This window comes from Camellia sinensis, chromosome 14, assembly GCF_055761805.1.
Source record: "Camellia sinensis isolate YWXY chromosome 14, ASM5576180v1, whole genome shotgun sequence".
NCBI lineage: Eukaryota > Viridiplantae > Streptophyta > Magnoliopsida > Ericales > Theaceae > Camellia > Camellia sinensis.
Genome location: NC_138974.1, coordinates 4,019,601 through 4,046,398, shown reverse-complemented (window position 1 = coordinate 4,046,398; position 26,798 = coordinate 4,019,601). Strand labels below are relative to the sequence as shown.

The window sequence follows — 26,798 nt, the reverse complement described above, 5'->3', positions numbered from 1 at the left end:
GTCCAAACATTGTTATGTTCAAATTGACCTAATTCTTCATGCATAGCATTGACCCAACTATCATCTAGTAAGGCCTCTTTTATATTCTTAGGTTCAATTAATAAAACAACACATATGAGATACCTTCTCCCGAATTTGTCTTTGGGTTTTCATTTGATCTGAGACACTTTCAATCGCCTGTTAAGCCAAATGATTCAGTTTCACCCTTGCTGATGGTTTGAACTCTAGACTTGTGGTGACAGAGGCATCAAAAGTGGTGTCTCTTTGTGCACTCTTTGGACTCTGACTTACCTTAGAAGTTGGTGCTGGCTCACCTTCTTGTGCTTGGACCTCAGCTTCTCTTTGACTTTGTGGTTCAATATCCAAGATTGGAGACTCACCATTTTCTTCTTCATTTATTACTGAAGTAGGAAAACCTGTGTCATCTATAATCACATTGATCGATTCCATTAAAGATAAAGTTCGTAAAGTTATAAACACGAAAAGCTCTACTAAAGGTTAAATACCCTAGAAAAATACCTTCATCACTTTGGAAATCAAATTTGCCGAAAGGCTCTCTATCTTTGAAAATGTAACATTTACTCCCAAACGTTTTGAAGTATTTTACATTAGATTTCAATCCCTTCCACAATTCATATGGAGTTTGTAAAGTGTCAGGCCTTAAATACACACGATTCACAACATAAACAACGGTATTTAAGGTTTCAGCCTAAAACTTTGGAGGAACTTTCTTACTCAGAAGAATGACCCTAGCCATCTCTTGAGCAACCCTATTCTTTCTCTCAACAACTCCATTTTGTTGTGGAGTAATCGGTGCAGAAAATTCATGCTTAATTCCATGCATATCACAAAAATCCAAAAATGAACTTTTTTCAAACTCACAACCATGATTAGTTCGGATTGTTATGATACGCCCAATAGAAACACCTTGTTCATTTTGGATTTTAAGGACTAAGGCCTGGAAAGCATCAAACGTATCAAAATTTTCTCTTAAAAAATTTACCCATGAAAAACGAGTATAATCATCAACGGTTAAAAAAATGCATCTTTTACCTCCAATGCTTTTAGTGCGAGTGGGTCCCATAAGATCCATATGAACCAGTTCAAGAGAACGTTTGGTTATGAAGCTGTTCACCTTTTTATGAGGGGCACAGGTTTGCTTCCCAAGTTGACATGGTCCACACACATGGTTCACATTCTTACCTAGTTTAGGTACTCCTCTAACAAGCTCTTTGTTGGCTATCTTAGTTAGGTCCTTGAAATTCATGTCACCTAATCTTTGATGCCACAGATCAATATTACTTATGATGGCCGAGTGGAAAGTGAGATCATTAGTGGTAACAATCCCATAGCAGTTATTAGATGTGCAAACCCCATGCATGACAGTATTTCTCTTCATATCTAAAATTTCACATTTATTTTTTGAAAATAATACTTCAGGGTGGGATCACACATTTGACTGATGCTCAAAAGATTTGCTTTAAGGCCATCAACAAGTAATGCATTTTCGATCTTGGGAAGACCAGCCACACTTATAGAGCCCTTACCAATGACTCTAAAGTGCCACCATCTCCAAAAGTAACAATTCCTCCATATTTTTCAAGAGAAGTGAAGTAGGATTTCTCACCAGACATATGACGAGAGCACCCACTATCAAGATACCATATGTGTGAGTCACGTGCTTTCAGAGCAGTGTGAACAATAAAACAAGTCAAATCATCATTTCTCACCCATATCTTTTTAGTCTTAGTAACATTAGGACTGGTAGTCTTGGTAAATGTCTTAACGTTGTGAACACCCTCATGAATTTTGGTGTTCTGCCTAGACATGTAAGGTTGTCTCCTAACCCAAATAGTATTAGAATTTCTACCATTTTAAGATACCTTACCAAATAACTCAAAACAATAAGGACGAATGTGGCCATACCTACCACAATGATGACAAATAAAATTAGGTTTTACCTCCCTTTTGTTGATCTTACCCCCGTTAGGCAGATGAAAAGAGAGATCACCCCATTGCACCTTCAGCTTTCCCTTTGTTTGAGTCTTCAGATCATGTGATGTAGAGGCCTATCCCTTTTGAAGTGTTGTAGCAGTATAGCCTATCCCACTTTTATCACCACTCATTTGTTGAGACCCAATGATGCCTTCAAGTGTCTTTGACCCTTTGTTCCACATATCAATCGTGGTTCTAGCAACTTTGAGTCCTTCCTCTTTCTGACCAATCAGCTCTTCCAATATGGCTTATGACATCTTAAGGATTCTAATCTTCTCTTCGAATGTGGCATAGATACTCAGAAGTTCATTCCTTTCAGTTTTACAAGCTAGAAGCTTTCCGCAGAGGTCTTGCCTGTCATCTGAGATCTTTATGACATCCCTTTTTGCAGCTTCAATCTCTCCTTTTAGCTTGACATTCTCGCTTTCACATGCTTTGAGCTTGAGAGTGAGTTTGTCATTGACCTTGGACAAGTTCAGAGATTCATCGTAAAGCTTTTCATAGGCTTGTTGTAGGTCATCACCATCAATCTCATCATTGTCTTCCGAGGTTTCATCATCTTCTTTTTGCTCCTCTTTCTCCTAGACCTCATCCAGTCAAGCAACTAAGGCATGAAAGTTGATAGATGGTGGTGAAGATGACTTTCCTCTTTTATGAAATTAACTCAGAATGTCCCATGCATCTTTGGCCTTTGTTCAGTGAGCAACCCGTTGCTGTTCATTATCAGAAATTGTTTCACGAATAGTAGTCTAAACTCTCTGATTGCTCGGGTTGTCAGTACTTTCAACATCCTCTTCAATGGCTTGCCAGCCCTCAGGGTCGTAAGCTCTCAGAAACATCATCATTCTGATCTTCCAGAACAAGTAATTACTCCCATCAAAGGTAGGAGTACGGTGCAAATTCTGACCACGAGCAAATTCCCATAGCTTTGGAGGAGGTTGAGTAATAGTAGACCAGAATGCCATGTAAATACTATCTCCGTCTTCATCGGATCCGGTTTCTTCGAGTTCTTTCTTTGACCCGCTTTCATCATCCCATGTCACTATATAGACTTTCTTCCGGTTCCTTTTCGATGGATATTCAAGAGCAATATGTCCAAACCCTTGACATTCGTAACACTTTACACCTTGCCCCTTCACAGTCTTCTTTTCAGTTTTTGGAGCAATTTTTTGTGGAAAAGTTTTAGGTTTTTCATTACTCTTATCTTTTGAAATAGGGTCCTTGAAATTAGACTTCTTTTTCTTTAAAATTTTGTTGAACTGTTTAGTAAACATAGCCGTCATTTCAGACTCTAGATCAAACTTAATCTCAGGGGTCTTTGCAATCTCATGAGCACTAGTAAAAGCCACACTATTTTTTTGTTTTTTCTTAGAAATTTGGTGGGCTTCATAAGTCTGTAAATTTCCAACCAACTGATCAAGCTTGAGGGTATCAACATCCTGAGCCTCCTCAATAGCTGTTACTTTTGATTGGAACCTCTCGGGTAAAGACCTCAAAATTTTTCCAACAACCTTAGCTTCAGGGATTTTTTCACCGAGTGTGAAACAAGAATTCACAATGTCACTAAGTTTAGCATAAAAATCATCAAACGTCTCATCATCAGGCATAAAAAGAGTTTCAAAAGAAGAGGTGAGACGTTGAAGTTTTGACCTTTTAACAGAAGTAGTACCCTCGTGAATAGTTTCAAGAATATCCAAAGCCTTTTTTGCTACCTCACAAGTACAAATATGACGAAACTCTTCAGGTGTGACGGAGCAAAAGACGGAGTTGAGAGCCTTACTGTTCCAACTCGAATTTTGATAATTGAATGCGTCTCATTTATTAAGAGGTTTAGGAATATCAACACCATCAATAGTGACAACAGGTTCACTCCATCCATAGATCACACAGTGCCAAACTTTTTCATCGATAGATTTTAAAAACGCTCTCATACGAGCTTTCCAATAAGAATAGTTTGTACTATCAAGTAACGGAGGTCTATGGGTCGAGTTACCTTCACGAATTGAATCCATATCACCAATCACACAAAATCACACTCCTATAGTTTTGATAAAAACAAAGAGTGACCTGATCTGATACCAATTGAAAAACCTAAGTGATTCATGATTAGATCAAGATTTAATTGTACCAATTCCCAAACAATTAAAACTAAAAATCTAAATCGTCAAGCATGTACAAAAGTGATTTAGATAGTTGTTTCAGAAACAACAAATAAACACAAACGATTTTTACGTGGAAAAAAAAATCACTATTGGAGCGTCTCCAATTGTGGCTAAAAAATCACGAGCGAAACGCCACAAATCAATCCACTATGAAGGAAAGAAATAATATAAAATACCCAAACAAATTACCCAAACTCTGTCAATTTGTCTTCACGCTTTGTATATCTTCCACTGCAACCTTCGTCTCAGAATTGATTAGATTGATGTTGATTCCACAACATCCACGTCGACTCAATGACTGCGCGCAGCTTCGAACACCTTCGAACACTCCACGCTTGAATCTCCAGATTCCACCAAAGAAGAACGCTCTTGAAGATGATCACTTAAACAACCCTTTGATGTAAATTATCAAACCATGTGAGTTTAGTACTTAAGCAAACATCAAAGGAAAACTAGCAAAACAGCCCCAAAAGAAAACCCTAGAGGCCCAACACAGATCTGGAAGCCTTAAGCCTAAAAATGGACTTAAACACATATATATAGAAAACAGGGGCCGCGTACCCCGCTCGAGCGCAGGACTTGCTGCTCGAGCGGAGTCACTAAAACGCATGATATAAAACAAAACTACGCTCGAGCGCTGGAACTTATGCTCGAGCGCAAAAACACACCTCCCAGTAGTTTTACAGACAAGCCAAACTACTGAGAAGGTGCATACTCCACTCGAGCGCATCTTTGTCCGCTCGAGCGGGACAAGCAAAAAACAAGAAAAAATTACAACTCAATGAAACTAAGTTTGTTTACGAAATTGGCAACAAGTAGGGACCTAACATGGATAAAAATGATAAATGTCATATTATATATATATATATATATGTACAATGCAAAGCATCATGATCATATACATGTATAGAATTACATCAATTGAAATTAAAGATTTTGCCTACTGGACTGTGTTCATTCCACGTTAAAATCTTTTCAGGTACCAACGCCGCACTATGACCACAAGTTAGCATCAGAGATGAGACGAGCTAGAAATGCTTCTTTAATTGTGGCCATGGGACCTTTATTTGTAGGTGGAATGCCATGTGTGTTTTAAAAGGGTTACACCCTTATCTTTTGTTGATATAAGCCTAAGGGCATTTAATTCCAGTTAATCGTCATTGTTTTATATTTCATAATGTACTTAAAGATGTAATGCATCAAATGATTATTATATCTATATTTATATGAAAGAGACTTCAATTTATCATGCTTATTAATGCCTCGTTAACGTTATTTAATTATTTATTGTGGGTTAGATTGTAGATTTTGGGGGTGTTACAGAGAGAATTTTCAACTAAAATGGAAAATGAGGCTCAAAATACTTGGTTGAGGCTACCACGTCGCTCAAAATACTCTAATCCCACACAATCCACTTGTGTTGATCTTTCCAATAAATTTTTCTTGCGACCTTTCATAATAGGTTCGTGCAAAACAAATTTTCTACACATGTGGATTGCCCTAATCAACTTTACTGTGTAAACTTTAAATAGGCATATCTCCTTTTTCTAGAGTTGGAATTTGGTCAAATATGTGTCTAAATTGAAGTCCCGAAAGTAAGTTTTCTAATTGTTTCAACCTCACATCAAAATTCAAAATGTTGAGAGAGAGAAAAGAATAAAAGAGTGAAGATTAGTCAAAAACAAAAATTCAAATTTGGGGCCTTTGGTCCAATCTTGCCTAAACACCACTTTAAGACATTAACGAAGGTTTCAAACATCTAGAAAGGATCTCAAATATAATAATAAAAGGATTTAAATGGCTTGGTCCTTACATGGGACTTTTTGCTAAACCTCAAAAAGTTTAATCTATGCCTTATTCTAAGACTTTTGATGTGAAGAACATAATTTTCAGACAACTTTAGATTTATTTATATATTTATTTATTTATTTTAAATCTTCCAAGTGTTGAAAATTTGAGAAAAATAATTTAGTTAGACTAATTATGGGTTTAAATAACCTAGTTAAAAAGATGGTTTGATTTAGTTGAGTTTTGATATTTGTCTCATATTTTTCAAACTAGTTTTGGTCACTAGTTTTTTGAATAAATATGTTTTCATGATTATTTTAATGTTTAATTTTTTATGGATTTGTTAGATTATTTAATGAATTTAGAGATTACAAGGGTTAAATGATAAATTTGGCCACTTAGGAATAATTAGTCCATTAAAAGTAATTTGAGTGAACTTTTTGAATTTATCATATAAGAAATTAACTTAGGGCTAATTGGAGTAAAATGGTAAATGATGCCGTCAGGGCATTTTGTTAATTTGTGCCTGGGAGAAAATTTGGTGATTTAGGTCTTGATGGCATCTTAGTACTTTGTGCCCTAAGGACATTTAGATCAATTATGCCTTTGGGGCATAATTGCAATTGGACCATTAAAGGTGGGAAATTCTATTTCCACTCACCAAATTATCTTTGTATACATCTTGTCTCGATCCATACATTTAGTAATTTGATTTTTACTTCGTTATCTCAGTCCACACACTTCACATTTTAAATATACCATCACCTTCTCTGTACACATCCTCTCTTCCATCATTTCTCACTCCAAAAACCTTAACCCTAACTACACTAACTACCGGCGATGGCGGCAGTGACGACATCAACCACCGTCCTTTCCCAGCCTCTCAGCCATTCTCACATAGCCTTTCACGCTGTCGTCAACTCCATCACGATCATCACCGGATGCCGTCACCTCCATCGTGATCATCACCGGTCACCGTCACCTCTACAATCCACCTCCCCACTATTCTTCCATTGTGATCATCACCAGTCACCATCACCTTTGCGATCCACCTCCCCACTCTTCCTCCATCGCAATCATCGTCGGTCGCCGTCACCTCTGCGATCCACCTCTCCACCCCTTCTCTAGTCTTCTCCGCCGCCTCCCCAATCCTTTCCTCCCTCTCCATCGTGACGCAACCTCTCTTCTTCACCACGATCGATCAATCGATCGATTAACAAAGAAAGAAAAAGAGATAGAGAGAGATTCGATGGTTGATGCTCAAACAAACCCTATAGATTCGATAGTTGATATCTGTACATACTCAATTGATTCAGTGATTGATATCCGAACGGCGGCGATCTGTTCAGCACTGGTTATCCGATCGATCGCGATTTCTCTAGCGATCTACAGAGAAAGAAAAAAGACGAAATGAGAAGGTTAGGGACTGAAATGAGTGGGGAAAGTGAAAGCAAATGTTGTGTATGGTTGAGGTTTGGGCATGGAAGGCGATGGTTGGCGGTGAAATGGCTAGTGAGATAGTGGTGGGTGAGATGCGTAGGTGAGATGGTGGTGGGTGAGATGGTAATTTTGTTAAAGGATAAAATTGTGATTCTGAAAAAATTCATTAAGTATGTGGAGTAAGGAAACTTGGTGTGTGGAAATAGAATTTCCCACTAAAGGCGTTTCGGTAATTTGGGTCCTTTAGAGTATATTACATGTCAAATCCCAACTTTCAAAAGATCCAAATCACGGGGAATAATCATAAATAATAAGGGAAAATATAATAATAACATAATCAAAAGGATTCTCTCATATGCATATATTGATATCATTCAATACATGAGATTATCCAATTATATACATCATATATTCAACATCTACGTGGAGTGAATATATAGTATGTAATTTAAAAACAACAATGTCATATGTAAATAAAATGCCCTTAGACTTACATCATGTAAAAAGATTCAACTCTTATGAAAATGGCACTCGGCCTACAAAATGAAGGGACTTAAGGCCTACAAGTCAAAGAGCTCTCTCTCAGATCATGCATATGTCCTATGCCTCGCCTCAAGGTTAGGGCACACCATCAATACCTGAAAAAAGAATTCAGCCATGTAGAATGAACATATAGTCTAGTAGGATAACATTTAACAAGTGTTCAAAGTTTGGGTACCTAAGTTGTCAACATAGTTCCCTCGAGTGATTTTGACTGCTCAAGCGGTTCGTAGACCCAGACAACTCTAATTTTTAAAAACTTAGATCCTGTAAGCACCCAATCACCACTCGAGCGGTCTGTTCGACTTTAGTGCATGAAATTGCATTTTTGGCCAAATTTGTGGGACCCAAAGCTACTTTTATGCTTCTACCATATATAGGGACCTTAGTCATTTACACACCACTCATTCTCTCTATATTTCTCTCCTCTCTGTACACTTTCTCTCTCTACTATTACTCCCTTCATTAAAGCTTGGATTTCACCAACTTAGAGTGAGAATCTATCTCTGATCCAAGGTATTATGTTGTAGAGCTCAACGAGGGTTTCAAGATCATCAAAGCCTAAAAGTCCATCTGACTCCTTTTCAATTTTCAAACTTCTCGTCTCCTCCATTTGAGGTAGGGTTTTCATTCATTGGTTTAATATGAGTTTATGAATATATGTGTGATATTTTGGTAGAAAAAATTTGAGAAAAGGCATGATAGGGAGTTAGGGTTTGATGATTGATTGGGTATTTCTCTATAATTTTCTTTGTAAACCTATTTTCATTGTATAAAATTGCATGAGGGTGTTATAAATTGAGAAAGCCTCAATTTTGTGAAAAATCATAATTTATGAAATTGTGCAAAACTTGAAATTGGCAATATTATATTAAAATTGATGTTGAATGTATATAATTTATGGAATTATATCATTGTTAGAGATAATTGTATTGGTCATTAGTAGAGAATGTCATTGCTGTAGACTTTTATACAATAGGTTGACAAAAACCCATTCATTTATTACATTATTGGAAATGTTGATGTTATGAAAATAAAAACTCGTTGTTAAATAGAGGTACTGGAGTACATTTTATGAAAATCAGATGGTTACATGTTTTGCATTAATTACTTTAAAACATTATGGTTTTAATCAAACAATGGTGGTGAATCCAGATCATGTATACTTGAGGTTGGGATTAATTTTGCTTGATAGTCTATGGTGAAAAACCAAAAATCCACACGGTGTAGGTGTCAAGGTCCTTCAGGTTAGAAATCGGTAAATTTGGTGGGCATTTAGGTGACACTTAGTGATGGTTACTTGCAGAGTGTTGCTTCAAATAGCTCACTAGATTAGGTGGTGCTTAGCGATGACTACTAACATATACATATACTTCCGAGAATTCCCCAGATTAAAAGTAATGAAATTAAAGAATGATAACTCAATGAGAACATTTGGCATTGTTCACTGGAGTTGACATAAACCCTTTTATAGAATGAGGAGCAGTTTGAGCATATTATACATTTGTAGAATCATGATCATGTACACATATAGAAACATTGCATAACTCCCACGTCCGAACTCCACTTTAGATCGTTCTTGTATCTAAATCGAAGCCCCGTACGTAAGTTTTCCAATAGTTTTAGCCTCACTATAAGATTCGAAGTGTGGAAAGTAAAAAAGAACAAAAGAGTCAAGACTACTCAAAAATAAATATTTGAATTTAGAGTATTTGATCTAATCTTGCCTAGCCATCATGCTAACACCTCAATCAAGGTTCTAGACATCTCAAAGGATGTCTCAATTATAATAATTAAAGGTCAAATGAAAATATGTCATTACCATGAGTCCGGAAATAATACAAGTACTAAGTAATGGGTACCCATTAACATAAACAAGTCAGGTTTACAACCCAGGACAGTACATTACTATTGTAGCCCTAGGGGCAAATTGATAAAATTGGCCAGAACAAACATTTTTGACAAAAAAATAGCTAAGTGTTGAAAATTATTTGAAGTATGAAAGTGAAAATTTAGGTCGTAAATAACCAGTGTTGATATTTACTATACTTAATTGTTTCGGGCATGTCCCGATATTATTAATTTTATGGGCTTGGCCTAGGTTATAAGTTTATAGTTGATATTATGATCTAGTATACTCAAGAGAGATATGCATCCAACTATTTGCTAGTTATACCCTCAGACACTACATAGTTTAGAGTACTCTCTGGTGATTTAGGATGGAGCCTTCAGTATTGTGGTCCAATACTCAAATTTTTTTTTTATTTATTTATATAGAATATTAACAGATAATTTAATATAAAAAAATATTATATAACTAATATTGTTACTAGTAACAAAATACAGGTTCTCACACCCTTAGCCATGAAGCTTTTTGCAGTACAAGGACATCAATGCAATATCAAGGGGGTGATGTCGAAAATTTGATTTTAGACAATCTCCATAATTATGAGTTTTAGAGATTTATGTTTACAAATACATTCATAGTTTAGTTAATGTATGTAATCCAAGAGCCATTTAAAGGGTCATTTGATGTCTAGATAAATGTACAAGACCGTATTCATGTTCCTAGGAGCCTATGAATATCTATGTAAGAGTAGTAAAAGAAGTGTGACAAGGGAAGTGAGATGCATGACAAGGTAGTCTCTTCCTATCAACTTCTCTCCCTATTTGTGTTTTTAAGTAATATCAAGCCTGCCATGAATTTTCAACAAAAGTTTCCTGAGCTTAATTGAAGTTAGACCTGGTCTACTTTACGGATTTGAGTCCTGTATTTGATTTACTCAAATGAGAAGTTGATTTAAGTGAAGTTTGAGTGAGAAATTTGTGTGACCAAACTAAAAACTTGCCTAAAATGCATGTTTCATCTCATCGGTACAATACACATTGTCCACATCATCCTATGTGGATTCAGTTATCAAAAAATAAAGAATAAAAAGCTTGAATTACATGACTTATTCATAACATTGTTTGCATTGTTTGAGCAATTGGTCACATGTTTTACATCAAACCACAACAAATCATACAATCACTATAATGATAAATGATTCACCCAATGAAATGAAGATTTTCTTCTGGCTTTTCAGATAGAATCAATTGGCTCTCAAAGGAATTTAATGACCCCATCATTCTTATTCATCCATCTCAAAAAAAAAAAATGCAAGCACAGATCAAGGTGAAAACCTTCATATGCATAATTAATGGTGTTGCGGTTACATTTTACTCCAAACGTGAAGCTCGTGCTTTAGTTTGTCCCTCAAAACTCGCCTGAGTAATTTGTTGGAAGCTGTTCGAGGAAACTCTGGTACATTCTTTACAAAGTTCACCTGTTAACCAGTAAAAAGAAAAAGAAAAAAAGAAAATCATATGCTTATCAGGCAGATTCAGGTTTTTTTTTTTTTTTTCATGAATTCAATCCATTTTTGGAAAATGTGGTCACTCCCATAATTGACTTGCCACAAATGTTGGCCTAATATGTAACTGAAAGGATTGAGGCAAATGTACAGAGATCTTATTGCACAAATATTTGCGTATGTTACATCTACATAATTTAATACACAAAATTTGGAAGAGCCTATAATCCATCATATTAAAAAATTAACAAAACAATAGACAAACAAAAACAAAATCAAAAAATCTTAGGCCAAACAAGTTTTCTACAATTGTGACCAAGGTTTTAAAAAGCAGCTGCAACCGTTACGTAACGATTGTGGTAGTTACCGCCACCCATTATAGCCGCTATAGAGGTGTGATGGAAATTCACGTGTAACGGCCGTTTCGATGTTACATAACAGCCGTAGTGATATCGTAACGGTCCGTTAGACACCATTACACCCTTTTATAATATTCTGAATAGTCTCATTTTCCCAAAAAAAAACAACAAAAAAACAAAAAAACAAAAGCTTACAAAAAAAGAACAAATACTCAAGTGATCCAAGCCTAAAGAAAAAATCTTACATGAATTTTTTTCTTTATGATTTTTATTTTAAAAATTTATGGCACAATATTTATTTTATAATCATTTCATTTAGTAATCGTGAATATTTTTTAATTCAGTTAGTTCAAGTATTGGTAAAAAATAATTTATAGATATTTAAAATCAATTATTCTTAAAATCATTAACTAATAAAATAAAATATAAAAAGTTTCTTTTATAGTGATTCGAAAATATGAAATATATTGGGTCATACTTAAAAATTTTAAAAAAAAATTGATCAAAATGTATTTTAAATCTCAATAAATGTGATTTTGGAAAAAAAAAAAAAAAAAAAAAAATTTAAAAATGCGTATTGGTAAGTTTTTTTCAAATCGTGCGAAAAAATAAATAAATAAATAAATAAATATCACAGTTCCGGTTACCGCAACTGTTACGCTACAGCCTTTACACCCCACAATCGCTACCGCATCACTGCAATCATTACGGCGACCGCAATCGCTTTTCAAAACCTTGATTGTGACAAATCCACAACTGAAGGTATTGGTGTATTCTTAAACAGTTCTGCACTTCAAGGTTTAAGCCAACTATGAACTTTTCAGTTTTCTGCATATTTCAACGTTGTTTTGTATTTACCGATATGTCTCTATAATTAAAAATGATAATAAGAGGAATAGACAAACAATTACTTTTGCATCCCATGCATATTTGACACAGCCGATTAAATCTTTCTCTAGATCTACCTTGATTCCCAAAAAATAATATTTCCTTGGATGCTCACCTAATGCTAACAGAAAATGAATTGGATGAAGATTTTTATAATATTTTCTTACTTAATATTTAAGAGATTTTATTTTTTATTAGTGGAAGTGTCAAGAGTCCCAATGACCAAACAATAGTTTCATAGACCATCAAAGTGGTGTTGTTAACCATGGAGGTCATCATGTTCAACTTGTCTAGTAAATATTTTAAAAGAGTGAGGTTCGACTATATATACCCAACACTACCATTCAGGGTATTGTTTTATCAGATAAGGCACCTAAAAGTGTATATACACCTCTTTTGCCTTTACAAACACCTCATTAGTGTTGTTCAAACCATTGGAGAGTAAGAGTAGCCTTTATTCATTTGACGCAAGCTGTTAAAGAACTTGCTCCAGGGGATTCTCTAAATTTTTTGCTTGTAGAAGGTAAATATCTCATGTTAATAGTGATATACCATATGTTAGTATTAATCCACCCATATGATATATGTGGGTCACATACAATCTAGATTGGTTTATACATGTATTTGAGTTAGATAGTAGAGTCTGGAATCTACTAAAAAAACTTAATATATGTAGGAATTGATTACCTAATTGTATAAAACTAGGATTCTTTTCGTAGACTATTATAAATAGTCATGAGGGCTGTAAGTTTGGTGACATTGAGGGAGTAGTGAGGTAAAATAGAGATGAAGGGGTGAGAAAAAAATACTATGAGACACCAAGTGAGCAAGGGCTCGACTCTCCTTAAGCATGGGGTTCGAGTAGTAGTGTGAGTTTTGAGTATTTTGGTCATCTCACATGTAATCTCTATTTTATTCATATAGTGGAATATCTCTCTCCCGTGGATGTAGGTAATTGATGAACCAAGTATATTTGTGTGATCATATATTTTATCTTTTGTGCGTTCATGATGTGCTTCCGTTTGTGTTGGTGGGATGTGGAACAAATCCCAACACTATAAACCATCGGACACTACACTTGCCTCACATGAATACGTTCTTGTGCTTGAAGGTGTTGGTTCCCTTCTTTAATTGTAAGTTTTAGATTTTATTAGGGTTGTGATTGGGTGGTTGTGGTTTTGGATGAGCCTAAATCCATTTTTGTTGTTATATATATGTGAAAGACGTTAAAGTTATGTTTGGAGCATGGATTTGGGTAGGGATTTAGAAAATGGCAAGGGAAATGGAGAGAAAAAAAGAAGCTTGTATTTCATTCACATTTCCCTCATCTTTTCCTTTATATTTCCAAATCCATGATCCAAACATAGCCTAAGGGTGGATCATAGTGAAACCACTTGAAGAGTGATTAAAGGCTTTGGGCAGCCCTAGTGAAAACCTATTGTGATTAGTGGGTTAAACAAGATAAGGAGGCCAGAGGCTAATGTTCGCAAGTAACTGAACCACCATACAATCTAGGTATACATCTCTTTTTATTTTGCACTTTAATCTGTTATATGCTATATGATGAATGTGATTCATGTGTGGAATTGATTTAAATGTTATAAAAGATTCACTAAATGTACTCTTGCCACAAAAGTAAAACAAATTTGATAATTGAGTAGAGTCCCTTAATTTTACCCAACTGAACACTTGAATTGTACAAGGTAATTAAGATAGTAAAACTGACTCAAGTTACAAATCTATTTGACGCTCAATAAAAGATATTAAAGGTGAATTAAGGTGAAGGATTAAACTAATTTATAAAATTTAGGTTGTCCTATTCAACCCACCTTCTAGGACACTTCCATTAATAATGTCCCTTCATATCCTATGCCGAACCAGAATAAAATAGTAACCATGATAAGGAGTACGCTCAACTTGTAGAGGCATACAACCTAACCAAAACAATATATATATATATATATATATATATATTCAGGATCTTAAAAAGAGGCACAAACCTTAAACAACGGGTTAAGGTTTCTCTGAATGGCTCTTGAAAATAGCATCTTTAGCTTGTCTGGTTGTGTGTTAAATCCTTTCTTCAGTACCACAAATATAGCCAACTGTTCTGGACCACCATTTGCTGGTGCAGCGCTGACAGCAGCAGTTTCCATGATACTTTCATCGGCCTGGTCACACACTCGCTCAATTTCAACTGAGCTTGTCTGCATATCAGGTAATCTCAGTTATTTTTCTCATTTAAGAAATTAGTCCAAGCAAAAAGAAACTAACAGATGTCATGATAAATGAAATTAAGCCTATTCAAAAGTCAAACACGAGCTTATTTTGGGAAAGTACAGAAGTCAGGAAGTTAATTTTGTCAAGTAGACTCCATGGAAATTTTATTGTCAATTGGTTTAATGTTCTTTGGGTAGTTTACCACCATACGCTCATGAAAAAATAGGTAAGCCCAAACACCTTTGGAATAGCATCAGCATGATTCAACACTGTTAGAATAGTCATATGTTATTATGTAATTATTTTATTAGTTGAAGGTACTATGGTCATATTGTAATATGTCTTCATAGAAATATATACTGCTTGAGTAGGGTTGATTTTCACAACTCTAAACCAATTAATCACACCATCTTCTCCTCTCTCTCTTCCTCTCTAACCCTAACCATAATATTCAACTCTTGTGCATTCTAACTTGGTATCAGAGTAGAGTTCTTGCCTTTTCGAGTGTTCATCAGAATCTAGAGATCATTGTGAGGTGACAGCAATGTGCTGATGTCATCATCCGTACGATGACATCAACGTGACATCATCATCTGTACGGACGAGTTGGGCTCTCAAGGATAGTCCTTCTGAGTTCAATGGTGATTTTTGTGAAATTTTTTGGAGCCATTTGATGTAAGTTTGGTATTTTTGAATGATTTTCAAATATTTTTGGTGGAAAATCGGAACTGCTGCTTCTGCTCTACTTGTGCGAGTTCTACCTAGTAGGCTCATCTCTATAGGGGCCGAAAATCATCCAGGAGGTCTTCCTTGAGGTTTGTTTTGAGATTTGGTACTGTTTTGTTGGATTTTTGATACTTTTTTGCCTCCTTCCCTGTTCGGCATCTCTAGGTTTGGTCCCAAACTTCTCTGTTTGGTATTTTCTTCTGTTATTTGGCTGCTTTGGCCGCTTTGGTTGCTTTGGCTGTGTTAGTTTGGCTGTTTTCTGTTTGGCTTGGTCACAGACTTCTATTTCTATTGTTTTCTGCTGTTATTTGGCTGATTTCTGTTTGACTACTGTGTGTTTTCCATGGCTGACATCAAACCTCCTGTGGTTAAAGATGATGAGTTGCCTAAGTCTATCACTACCAAGAAACTTAATGGCTCAAATTATCTGGCTTGGGCTCATGCCGTTAAAATCTTTTTGCCGGGTAAGAAAAAATCCCGTTTTCTTACTGACTTTCTGCCTGCTGTTGATGATAACACCGTTGATGACTGGTGTAGTGAGGATTCTTGTGTTATGGAATGGCTCTGGCATAGCTTGGAACCTCATGTTGCTACTACTGTGGAATTTTGTGACACCTCGAAAGAAATTTGGGACTCCCTTGTTGAGTCATTTTCGAATCAAAGTAGTGTCTCCCGGGTCTATGAGTTATATGAGCAGATTTTTGCTACTCGACAATCTGGTCGTTCTCTTTCGGATTATTACAATGGCCTTAAGAATTTGTGGGATCAGTTATTACAACACCGGCCTTTTACTACTGATTTAGCATAACAAAAGTAAAATTGGGAGGAGTTTATGATGACCTCTTTACTTGTGGGCTTAGTTTTTGATTTACGGGGTTTCAAAGATCAAATCCTTGCTAGTGAGACGTTACCTTCCATTGCTAATGCCTATTCTCGGCTATTGCGTTCTTCTTTGGGACAGGGTTCTCCTTTATCTAGTTCTGCCTCTTAGACTTTGGCCTCTTCTGCATTGATCTCTAGTAGTAGCGACCGTTGGTCTTCCCGTAGAAGTTTTCCAAGCCACTCTAGTCACCGTGGCTCGCACACTGGTTTTCGTGGTTCTCGCGGTGGTCGTTCTTCTTATGGTTCTCATCATGGTGGTGGGTGTGGAAATGGTTTTGCGTCCCGTGGTGATCGGAAGTGTACTCACTGTGGTTCCTTAGGTCATTCTGAGCCTTGGTGTTGGCAGAAGTATGGTAAACCTAATCATGTGAATCAGGTTATGGATTCTCCATCCTCTCAGTCGACACTTTTTCCCTCTGGCACAGTTGCTTCCCTAGCTGATTCTCATGATGCACTCACTACTCAACTTAGCGAGCTTACTGAGCTCGTCCAGTCTCTTCGTACTGCTATCCCTTCATCCTCCCCAGCTACAATGGCTGGTTCAGGTAATCTTGCCAGTGTGGCTCAATCTCCTCAATCTTGGCTCATAGACTCTGGTGCTAGTTCCAATATCTCCGGTAATTCATCTCTTTTCCATACTCTTCTTCCTGTTACACATAATATTATTCTAGCTGATGGATCCTCCCGACCTGTTAGTGGCAAGGGAATTCTTCAGCCCAGTCCATCTCTCTCCTTACCCTCTAGTCTTTATGTTCCTACTTTTCCATTTAATTTACTTTTTATTAGTCAATTGACTAAAGCTCTTCACAGTTCCACAACCTTTTCTTCCACTTCGTGTGTTTTGCAGGACCTCCAGACTAAGAGGATGATTGGTTCGGGGCATGAGAAGGATGGCTTATATTTTTCTGGACACTGATAGTGTTAAAATGTACCTACACCTACCACCACCTACTACCACACCTACTACACCTACCACCAATGTACCCTCACCTACTCCTCACCTACTACCCAAATCCTCTCCTATATAATAGGAATCCTTGTAATATCAATATAACAATCTTGTAGAACATCAATCAATAATAATACATATATTTTTACATGGTATCAGAGCAGGTTTAGAACCTGGTATTTTCGCTTCCCCGGCGGGCGGTAATCTCACCTTAGCCGCCCGCCGGACCTCAACCTAGTCCGCTAGAATTTTGCTACACATACCTTCACTCTGCTTCACCACCTTTGCCTCGCTTCTGAAATAAAAGACAGCCACCACACCACCAATCACCGCTACTCCCACGGCACCCATCTCATTGGTGTTCAATAGTTTAGTTGTCATTGGTGTTCAAACTCCAAACTGCATCAGACAGACTGTCTTTGATGCTGTAACATTGGATTACAAAAATGTTACTGTTATTGTTGATGCCACAGCTGCTGCCACACCTGACGTACATGTTGGTTGTTCGCGAGCATGACCCACTTGGAAGGGATGTTGAGCTCTTCCGTCGGCACCCATCTCACCCGCCTCTCCATCCAGCCTCATACCTGCCATGCGCCGTCCCTCTCCTTCACTTCTCTCGCCGACAACGTCTTCACCTCCGCCGTCTCTCCTCCACATCACGGCCGGCAACAGCCGCCAGCGCTACCAACCATAACCTCGGCCTCTATCAGATCGGCACGTGTCTCTTCCCTAGTTGCTTCCCAGTCACCGCCAGCCCAACCACCACGCCGCCACTCGCGGCAGCCACCGCCGCCGACCTGTGCACCGACCCGCCACCACGCTGTTCACCCCGTCGTCCGTATCTCTACTAGCGACGGTCACTGGAATTGGACCCCAAACACTGCCAGATGGATCCTTCTTCTCCTACATCTCTTTTATTTTTTTATTTTATCGTTGATGATAATGATGACCTTAAGTATAGCTTTTAGTTTTTTAAAATAAAAAAAAAATAAAAAATTAAAAAATTACACAAGCACTATCTCTCTCGATCGAATCTTTTCGTTTTTCTTCCACTAGGTGGCTGCCTCACTTTCACGTGGTCTGTCTTTTTCTCACAAAGCACATACACTAACACATCCACTCACCTTTCTTTCTTTTCCTTCCTTTACCCTCTTTTCCTTTCTTTTATTTGATTTAAACACTTGCTGTCACCCACTCACTTTTAAAAAAAAAATAAAAAAAAAACAATTGCTGTCACCCCTACTTTTATTTTATTTTATTTTATTCTATTTTTTTTTTTTTTATCTTTTGTATAATACTGCAACATTGATAAAAAAAAAAAAAAAAAAAAAAAAAAAAAAAACAGAAGAAGAAGAATTGCACACCACACTATTTTATTCATGTTGGGGCTCACTCCGATCACCATTTTACACAAAAACAAAAAAAAAAAAAAAAAAAAAAAAAAAAAACACACACACACCAAAACAAAACATCCACACCCACAGTGGGATTTTTTCTTCTCTACTCTGCTGCAGGTCTCTTCTTCTTGCCTCCGTCCTGAGCAGCCCTTGACGATGTTGCCTCCGGCTTTCCCCCGCCACCGAGCACATTTACTCCCTGCTCCTCCACTGCCGCATATGGCGGCCCTCCAAATCGGAACATCACGGTGGCCTTCCGCTTCAGCTCCTTGTTTTCTGCCCTTAGCACGCTTATCTCTGCTCGCGCATCCTTATACATGCGTTGGAGCAGAGCCAGCTGGGAATTTAAATGCTGCACCTCATTTGTCCTACTCTGCAGCCGGTTCGACAAATTTGTGACCGCCGTCATGGTTTCCACGCATGACTTCAGAGTATACTGATTAGCCTCAATATCAGTTTGCACCGCCATTTTTTGCTCCACCGACCGCATCGGAAAGTTCAATGGAGCAAAACCAGAGGTGTTTGGTTGCGGTTCACTGGCCACCGCACCAGTTATTTCTCCTGTGGGCTCGTTCAGTTCTGGAAAGAGCGTGAGCAGGTTCTGGGTAGCTGGACGGGAAGACGAGGCCATGTTTTTGGGTTGCCAAGTGTTTCAGAGAAGGGTTGGTTTCCGAGTGTTTCAAGATTTGCAGAGACAAGCTCTCCGAGCGTTCCGAGGTTTCAGACTAGTATGCACAGCCTTCGCCTCAACCTTGTTTTAAATAGCCAGGGCCAGCCACGCGCATCGCGCGCCTCTTGACGCCAAACGACAAACGGGCACGCCAACCAAGACACTCACGTGCCTCGCCATCATGTCCGGCGCACTTTTTGATAAATTGGGCACGCCTTTTGATGGCACGCCTTTTTAAAAAATTGAGCGCACCTTTTGAGGATGCGATTTTTTAAGGGGTCCGACAAGACTCTGTAAACTGTCCCGACATTGATTCCGGTTAGCTCCTTTATGGGTCCGACAAGACTCTGTAAACTGTCCCGACATAGATTCCGGTTAGTTTCTACAAGGGTCCGACAAGACTCTGTAAACTGTCCCGACATAGATTCCGGTTAGTTTCTACACGGGTCCGACAAGACTCTATAAACTGTCCCGACATTGATTCCGGTTAGTTTCTACAAGGGTCCAGCAAGACTCCGTAAACTGTCACAACAACTGTCACAACAGTGTCTGCTACAACGGTCCGACATGACCCCATAAACTGTCTTCTACAACGGTCCGACATGACCCCATAAACTGTCATCTACAACGTTATGACACCCCCATACAGTGTCCTCTACAACGTTATGACACCACCATACAGTGTCCTCTACCCCGTTATGACACCACCATACAGTGTCTTCACCAACGGTCTGACACGACCAAGTTGGTTAGTTCCTATCCTCCTTGAGTTTGCGGGGGGCTGTTAAAATGTACCTACACCTACCACCACCTACTACCACACCTACTACACCTACCACCAATGTACCCTCACCTACTCCTCACCTACTACCCAAATCCTCTCCTATATAATAGGAATCCTTGTAATATCAATATAACAATCTTGTCGAACATCAATCAATAATAATACATATATTTTTACAGATAGCCTGTCTCGTTCTACTTATGCTGTTTTGAGTGCTACCTTGTCTCCTCTGCAATGGCATTTTCGCTTAGGTCATCCGTCTTTAACCAAGCTTAAGTTAGCCATTCATGGCTTGAGTCATGTGTCTAAACTTGAATGTGATGCTTGTCAGCTTGGCAAGCACCACCGTAGTTCCTTTCATAGTCGTGGTGTTAGTCGCGTGTCCACGTCTTTTGATGTAGTCCATACAGACAAATGGGGTCCACCTCGGACTAACACTGTTAATGGCTTTCTTTATTTTGTTAGTTTTGTGGATGATTACTCTCGAATGACTTAGTTATTTTTAATAAAGCAGCGGTCTAAATTACCCCAAATAATTTCTAAATTTTATAATGAAATCTTTACTCAGTTTGGAAAACGTATTAAAATATTCCGGTCTGATAATGCCTTAGAATATATGCAGTCTACTGTGGATCTTTTTGTGCTAATCGTGGTATTATTCATCAAACTAGTTATGTTCACACATCCCCCCAAAATGGTGTTGCTGAGCGGAAACACCGCCATTTGTTAGATGTTGCTCGCACATTGCTGTTTAACATGCACGTTCCCAAATAGTTTTGGGGTGATGCTATGCTCACTGCTTGCTCTCTTATTAACCGCATGCCCTCGATTATGTTACAAAACCAGTCTATTGTGGATCTTTTTGTGCTAATCGTGGTATTATTCATCAAACTAGTTATGTTCACGCATCCCCCCAAAATGGTGTTGCTGAGCGGAAACACCGCCATTTGTTAGATGTTGCTCGCACATTGCTGTTTAACATGCACGTTCCCAAATAGTTTTGGGGTGATGCTGTGCTCACTACTTGCTCTCTTATTAACCGCATGCCCTCGATTATGTTACAAAACCAGTCTCCCTTCTCTCAGTTATACCCTGATTGTTCCCCGTTTCCTCTTTCTCCTCGTATTTTTGGTTGTGTGGCTTTTGTCCATGTCCTTGATCCAGGCCTGAGTAAGTTATCTCCTCGTGCTCGTAAATGTGTGTTTTTAGGCTATTCTCGTACTCAAAAAGGTTATCGATGTTATCACCTTGAGTCCCGTCGGTTCTTTGTCGGTGCTGATGTTACCTTTTTTGAGTCCACCCCTTTTTTTTCTTCATCTGGGCAGCAATTGTCAGTCGATCTTATATCTTGTCATAAGGGGGAGCCAGCATCTCCCACACCTACTCCCACACCTACTTTTCCTGTGCCTTGTGTCTCCTCCTCCTCTGTTTCACCCTCCACCAATGTAGATCCCTCTTCTTCACCTCTATCTCCTCTTCAAGTTTATCAACGGTCCCAAAATCGTCACCTTGTTTCTTATGGCCCGAACAGTTCATCTTCTTTGTCAGAGGCTCCTGGCCCTCCTACCGTTCTGGACTTTGATGATCTTCCCATTGCTTTGCGCTGAGGTAAACGTGCTTGCACCCAACATCCTATTGCCCATTTTGTTTCTTATGATCGTCTTTCCACTAGTCTTTACTCCTTTGCTTGTAGCTTGTCTTGTGTTTCCATTCCCTCTTCTTATGAGCAGGCTATGTCCATGTCGAGTTAGAAGCATGCTGTGGATGAGGAAATGAGTGCTCTTCATTAGAATCAGACTTGGGACCTTACTCCATTGCCTTCTGGGAAACCTAGTGTCGGTTGTCGCTGGATTTATACTGTCAAGTATCTTCCTGATGGTACTGTTGAGCAGCTTAAGGCCCACTTAGTGGCCAAAGGCTATACATAAACTTATGGCATTGATTATCTGGAGACCTTCTCCCCTGTGGCTCGCCTCAACTCTGTTCGGATTCTTTCCTCTATTGCCATTAGTCAATCTTGGCCTTTATATCAGCTTGATATAAAGAATGCCTTTCTTCATGGCGATCTCCAAGAGGAGGTCTATATGGATCAGCCACCTGGCTATGTTGTTCCCAGCAATAAGCATATGGTTTGTCGATTGCAGAAGGCCTTGCATGGTCTCAAGCAATCTCCACATGCTTGGTTTGATAGCTTCAGTGCAGTTGTGCTTTCACATGGGTTTCGTCGTTCCACTTCTGATCATTCTGTTTTTGTTCACCACTCGTCTACTGAGAGTATTGTTCTTCTTGTCTATGTGAATGACATCATCATTCTGGCAGTGACTCCACCGGTATTGCTGATTTAAAACAGTCTTTAGGTCAGCACTTTCACACTAAGGACTTGGGTCATCTTCGCTATTTTCTTGGGATTGAGGTTGCTCGGTCTTCTCGGGGGCTGTTTCTTTCGCAAAGCAAGTATGTGCTTAATCTTCTCTCTGAGGCTGGCCTCCTAGGCACTCGTCCAAGTGATACTCCAATGGACTCTTGTGTTAAACTAGATGGTGATACTGGGGACTTATTTCTTGATATTGGCCGTTATCGTCATTTAGTTGGAAAATTAATTTATCTCACCGTCACTCGTCCTGATATTACATATGTTGTCAATGTGGTTAGTCAGTTTATGCATGCTCCTCATCACCCTCATTTTGAAGTTGTTTGTCGTATCTTGCGTTATCTGAAGCGTGCCCCAGGTTATGGTCTACTCTATCGTCCATCTTCTTCCTTATCTGTCACTGGTTTTAGTGATGCTGATGGGACGGGCAGTCGAACTGATCGCCGTTCTACCTCGGGCTATTGCACCTTCGTTGGCGGTAATCTTGTTACTTGGCGCAGCAAGAAGCAGAAAGTTGTTACTTGTTCGAGTGCCAAGACTGAGTACCGTGCCATGACCCATACTGCTTCTAAGATGTTGTGGGTTCACTCTCTTCTACAGGATTTTGGTATTCTTGTTCCCACTCCTATGAGTATGTGTTGTGATAATCAGGCTGCTATCTTTATTGCCGATAATCCAGTATTTCATGAACGTACGAAGCATATTGAGATTGATTGTCATTTTATTCACGACCTCTTACTGAGAAAGCAACTTGTGACTCCTTATGTTCGTTCTGAAGATCAATTGGGTGATATCTTCACCAAACCCTTGGCTCGGTCTTCCTTTTATGGCTTATCTAGCAAGCTGGGCATGTTTGATCTCTATGCTCCAGTTTGAGGGGGAGTGTTAGAATAGTCATATGTTATTATGTCATTATTTTATTAGTTGAGGGTACTATGGTCATATTGTAATATGTCTTCATAGAAATATATACTGCTGGAGTAGGGTTGATTTTCACAACTCTAAACCAATTAGTCACACCATCTTCTCTTCTCTCTTTCTTCCTCTCTAACCCTAACCCTAATATTCAACTCTTGTGCATTCTAACTAACACGACTTCAAAAGCGGAGAGAGATATGAGAGTGTGGTTGGTACCTTTACACCACCAAGATTCATGGTGTCATCAGCCCTTCCCTGTACAACAAAATATCCTCCAGCAGTTCTCTTGATGATGTCTCCGTGTCTCCTTAGTTGCTGTGAGTAGCAATCAAGTTAGAATAAATATTATGAAAGCCACTTCTATGCACCAGATCATATAGCATTTGTACTCACCAGATATTCTGATAATTATTCACTACTTATTTATGGACAAGAGTTCAACTTTCAAAGTAATCCTAACAAACAATTACATCTTATAATTTTTATCCCAAGTAGCTTCTATCTGGAATTATGATTTATAAAGAGGTATGGTAAATGAGAAGACAAGAAGATTTATTCAATTCAGCAATTGTTCATGCCAACAGGTTAGGTGAGGACATTGGCCTGATTGCTTTAGTTCTAGAAGACTAAATTTCATTCTTAAACTTTTGAAACTGAACATAATGCAAATTTTGAGAACACATGCAATTCCAAAGCATTCATGTTTAAACAAATCCCCTAGAATTTTTTAAAAGAACAGCTCTTATGCTACCTGAGTGACATTTATCCTTCAATTTCCAAGAACAGTAAAAAAAAAATTCAAAAATGAAAAGAAACAGGTTCGCATTCTAGAATCTTATAACTTTCATGAAATTCTCTCTTTTACAAAACTGATACTTATTAAAACCACTGTTTTGAAATATTGATACAAATAGAACACCATTAATCCTGGTCAGGCACTCTAAAAATCTAACTCGACCCCATTAATCCTGGTGTTGACTGATCACCTGAAATGCATCGTGCGCATCCATTGTTTTATGGACCTATTTATTTGGGCAATCAGCTTGGTCACAGGAAGTTTCTCTATGAATGATCCAATGCTAAGTTACATGGACACAAGTACAGGAGTCAAATATGGACGCATATTTAGGGGACAAAACCATCAAACCTCTAATCTAAGAATCACATACACTTCTATGAAGGTGATGTGTCCGTGTCGAAATGATGTTGGAAACCAATAATCATTGGACACTTTCTGATACGTGTTGGACACATATCCAAACATTTTAGACCTCAACATGCTTCAAGCACTTGGGGACACATGTCTGTCATTTAGACATACATGAAACACATTATGAGTTTGAACAAAATAATTGAATAATAAAAGAAAAACAATATGAATTATATCTATTAATCTCTTATCCAAGTATAAGAATTAGTGGTATGTTGCAATTTCTATTTAGATGAAATATTCATATATATGACACAATTTTTCCCCTCCCAAACACACATTAATGTGGACTAATCGGATGCTATTTTTTTTATTTATTTATTCATATATATGACACATACTAAATATAAAAAACCACATATTTTGAGCATCTGTCACATGCTGTGTCCTATATTTTTTGAAAATTGTAGTGTCGGCGTGATTATCTAGTATCCGTGTCATGTCGTGTGACCGTGTCTAGGCTTCTTAGTCCCTAATTGAAGGATATGAGGACTTCGTAAAAATATATATAAACTCTTATATTATCAATCTATTTTATGGAATAAAATGGTATTTTATGTAACATAGACTGTCAAAAAAGGTATTTTACTCATTTTACAACAATTTTGCAACCCAAAATAAATAAATAAGTATAATGACTGTTAAATAAAATAACATACCAAAATTAAATTGATGAATATGCTTGATAATTGCATATCTGATGGAAGTATCGATCATATTTTACACCCTTATCTACGTGTCAAGTGCCTGACACTACTTGATTTATTTTGAAGAGTCCATATAACATATATCTACAGTTCTGGAATGAGATTTCTAACTTGTTTCTACCACTGTAATGTCTAATGTGCATTGAACTTGACAAATAATTATAACTAACAACTTAGAGCATGGTGTCTCCACGTTAGCGTACCATTCCTTTGTACATGGGCATTCCTTTGAAGTACACTTCTTCATGATCAGCATTAAGCAATCTATCAGTAGCTCCCATGTATTGAGGAAATAAACCCACTTCACCAACACAAGCTTGATCATCCAGCTGTCACATATGTCAAAAATATCAAACAAATGCAAATGCAAATGCAGGAATCTCCAAAATGACAATCAAATAGATTTGACTTGTCTAGATGGTTAAATTTGTTACGAGTCATTGTATCCATTGTAACTAGTCACTATCACACAGCCATAGCAGGGCAGGTAATATTGGATCCATTACAGTTGAGAAGGCTTAGCAAGTGATTTACCAAAATAATCCTCACCTAAAGGTGCAGCAAAAACCCTCCAGCCAATGGTGTGATCCAGTGAAAGAATTCTTATAGCAACAATTTTCAAATTTAGTCAGATAATTTCTTACATAAGGAACCCCATGTTCATCAAGGATGACAAAGCCTGTTGTCATTGACGCAGAGCTAAATGTTCCAAATGCTTGAGGTTGCAGAAGACTTCCCTGGATGTAGGATGATGCGAGTTCAGTGCCCCCACAACATTCAATAATGGGTTTGTAGTAAGCCCTCGAAGAAAGCCAAAGGTCATCATCAACATTAGAGGCTTCTCCAGTAGAACCAAATGACCTGCAAATATTCATATTTAAATCCATTTTCTAGTGAATGATGCAACCATGAATATGTGAAATTTAAATGGCAGATTACCTTATTTTTGTCCAATCTAGGCCTTCCATGCAATGTGTACTCTTCCAAGCCTTGACTAAGCTTGGGACTGTGCCCAAAATAGTCACACCTGCATCCTAAACAAACGTAACAAAGAAAAAAGAGGTGTTTGTAGAGCAACTGTCAATTACTTGAAAGCATAATAGAGTCGAATTATACCCTTCGGCATGTATTGAAGGGGAAAAAAATTTTAAAAAAAAATAAAAAAATGTAGAAATTCCTTTTGAACCTTTTTTCCTAGTTTCTTATCTTCTCCTGCATTGCCTATTAGACATATTCAAATAGCTTGATATACATTGTTGGGCCCATTTCCTAATAACTTAAACTTTTGAGACAATTGGTGACTTAACATGGTATCAGAGGTCATGGGTTTCAAGTCTCTCTTAAGTATGAATGTTTTCATCTCCACGTGCAAGATGGGGTTGCATGTGAGGGAGGGTATTGAATGGCTTGATATATACATTGTTGGGCCCATTACC

At 37.9% G+C, this 26,798-nt stretch overlaps 1 protein-coding gene across 5 annotated transcripts in view; it reads right to left on the bottom strand.

Annotated features, from left to right (window-relative positions):
• Positions 1 to 10,850: 10,850 nt before the first annotated feature.
• Positions 10,851 to 26,798, bottom strand: part of LOC145807726 (putative CoA ligase CCL12) — a 56,958-nt gene continuing 41,010 nt past the window's right edge. For 2 of the 5 annotated variants that reach the window (XM_082906438.1, XM_082906440.1), the window contains exons 9-14: positions 26,302 to 26,396; positions 26,007 to 26,223; positions 25,566 to 25,691; positions 23,662 to 23,760; positions 14,526 to 14,732; positions 10,851 to 11,251 (exon numbers count right to left, since the gene is read on the bottom strand). In XM_082906438.1, the coding sequence (XP_082762564.1) occupies positions 11,138 to 11,251; positions 14,526 to 14,732; positions 23,662 to 23,760; positions 25,566 to 25,691; positions 26,007 to 26,223; positions 26,302 to 26,396 (858 nt within the window). In that variant the 3' untranslated portion in view covers positions 10,851 to 11,137. Of the gene's footprint in view, positions 11,252 to 14,525; positions 14,733 to 23,661; positions 23,761 to 25,565; positions 25,692 to 25,911; positions 26,224 to 26,301; positions 26,397 to 26,798 lie in introns of all 5 variants that reach the window. The other 3 variants (XR_014351048.1, XR_014351049.1, XM_082906439.1) reach the window with 3 other exon arrangements.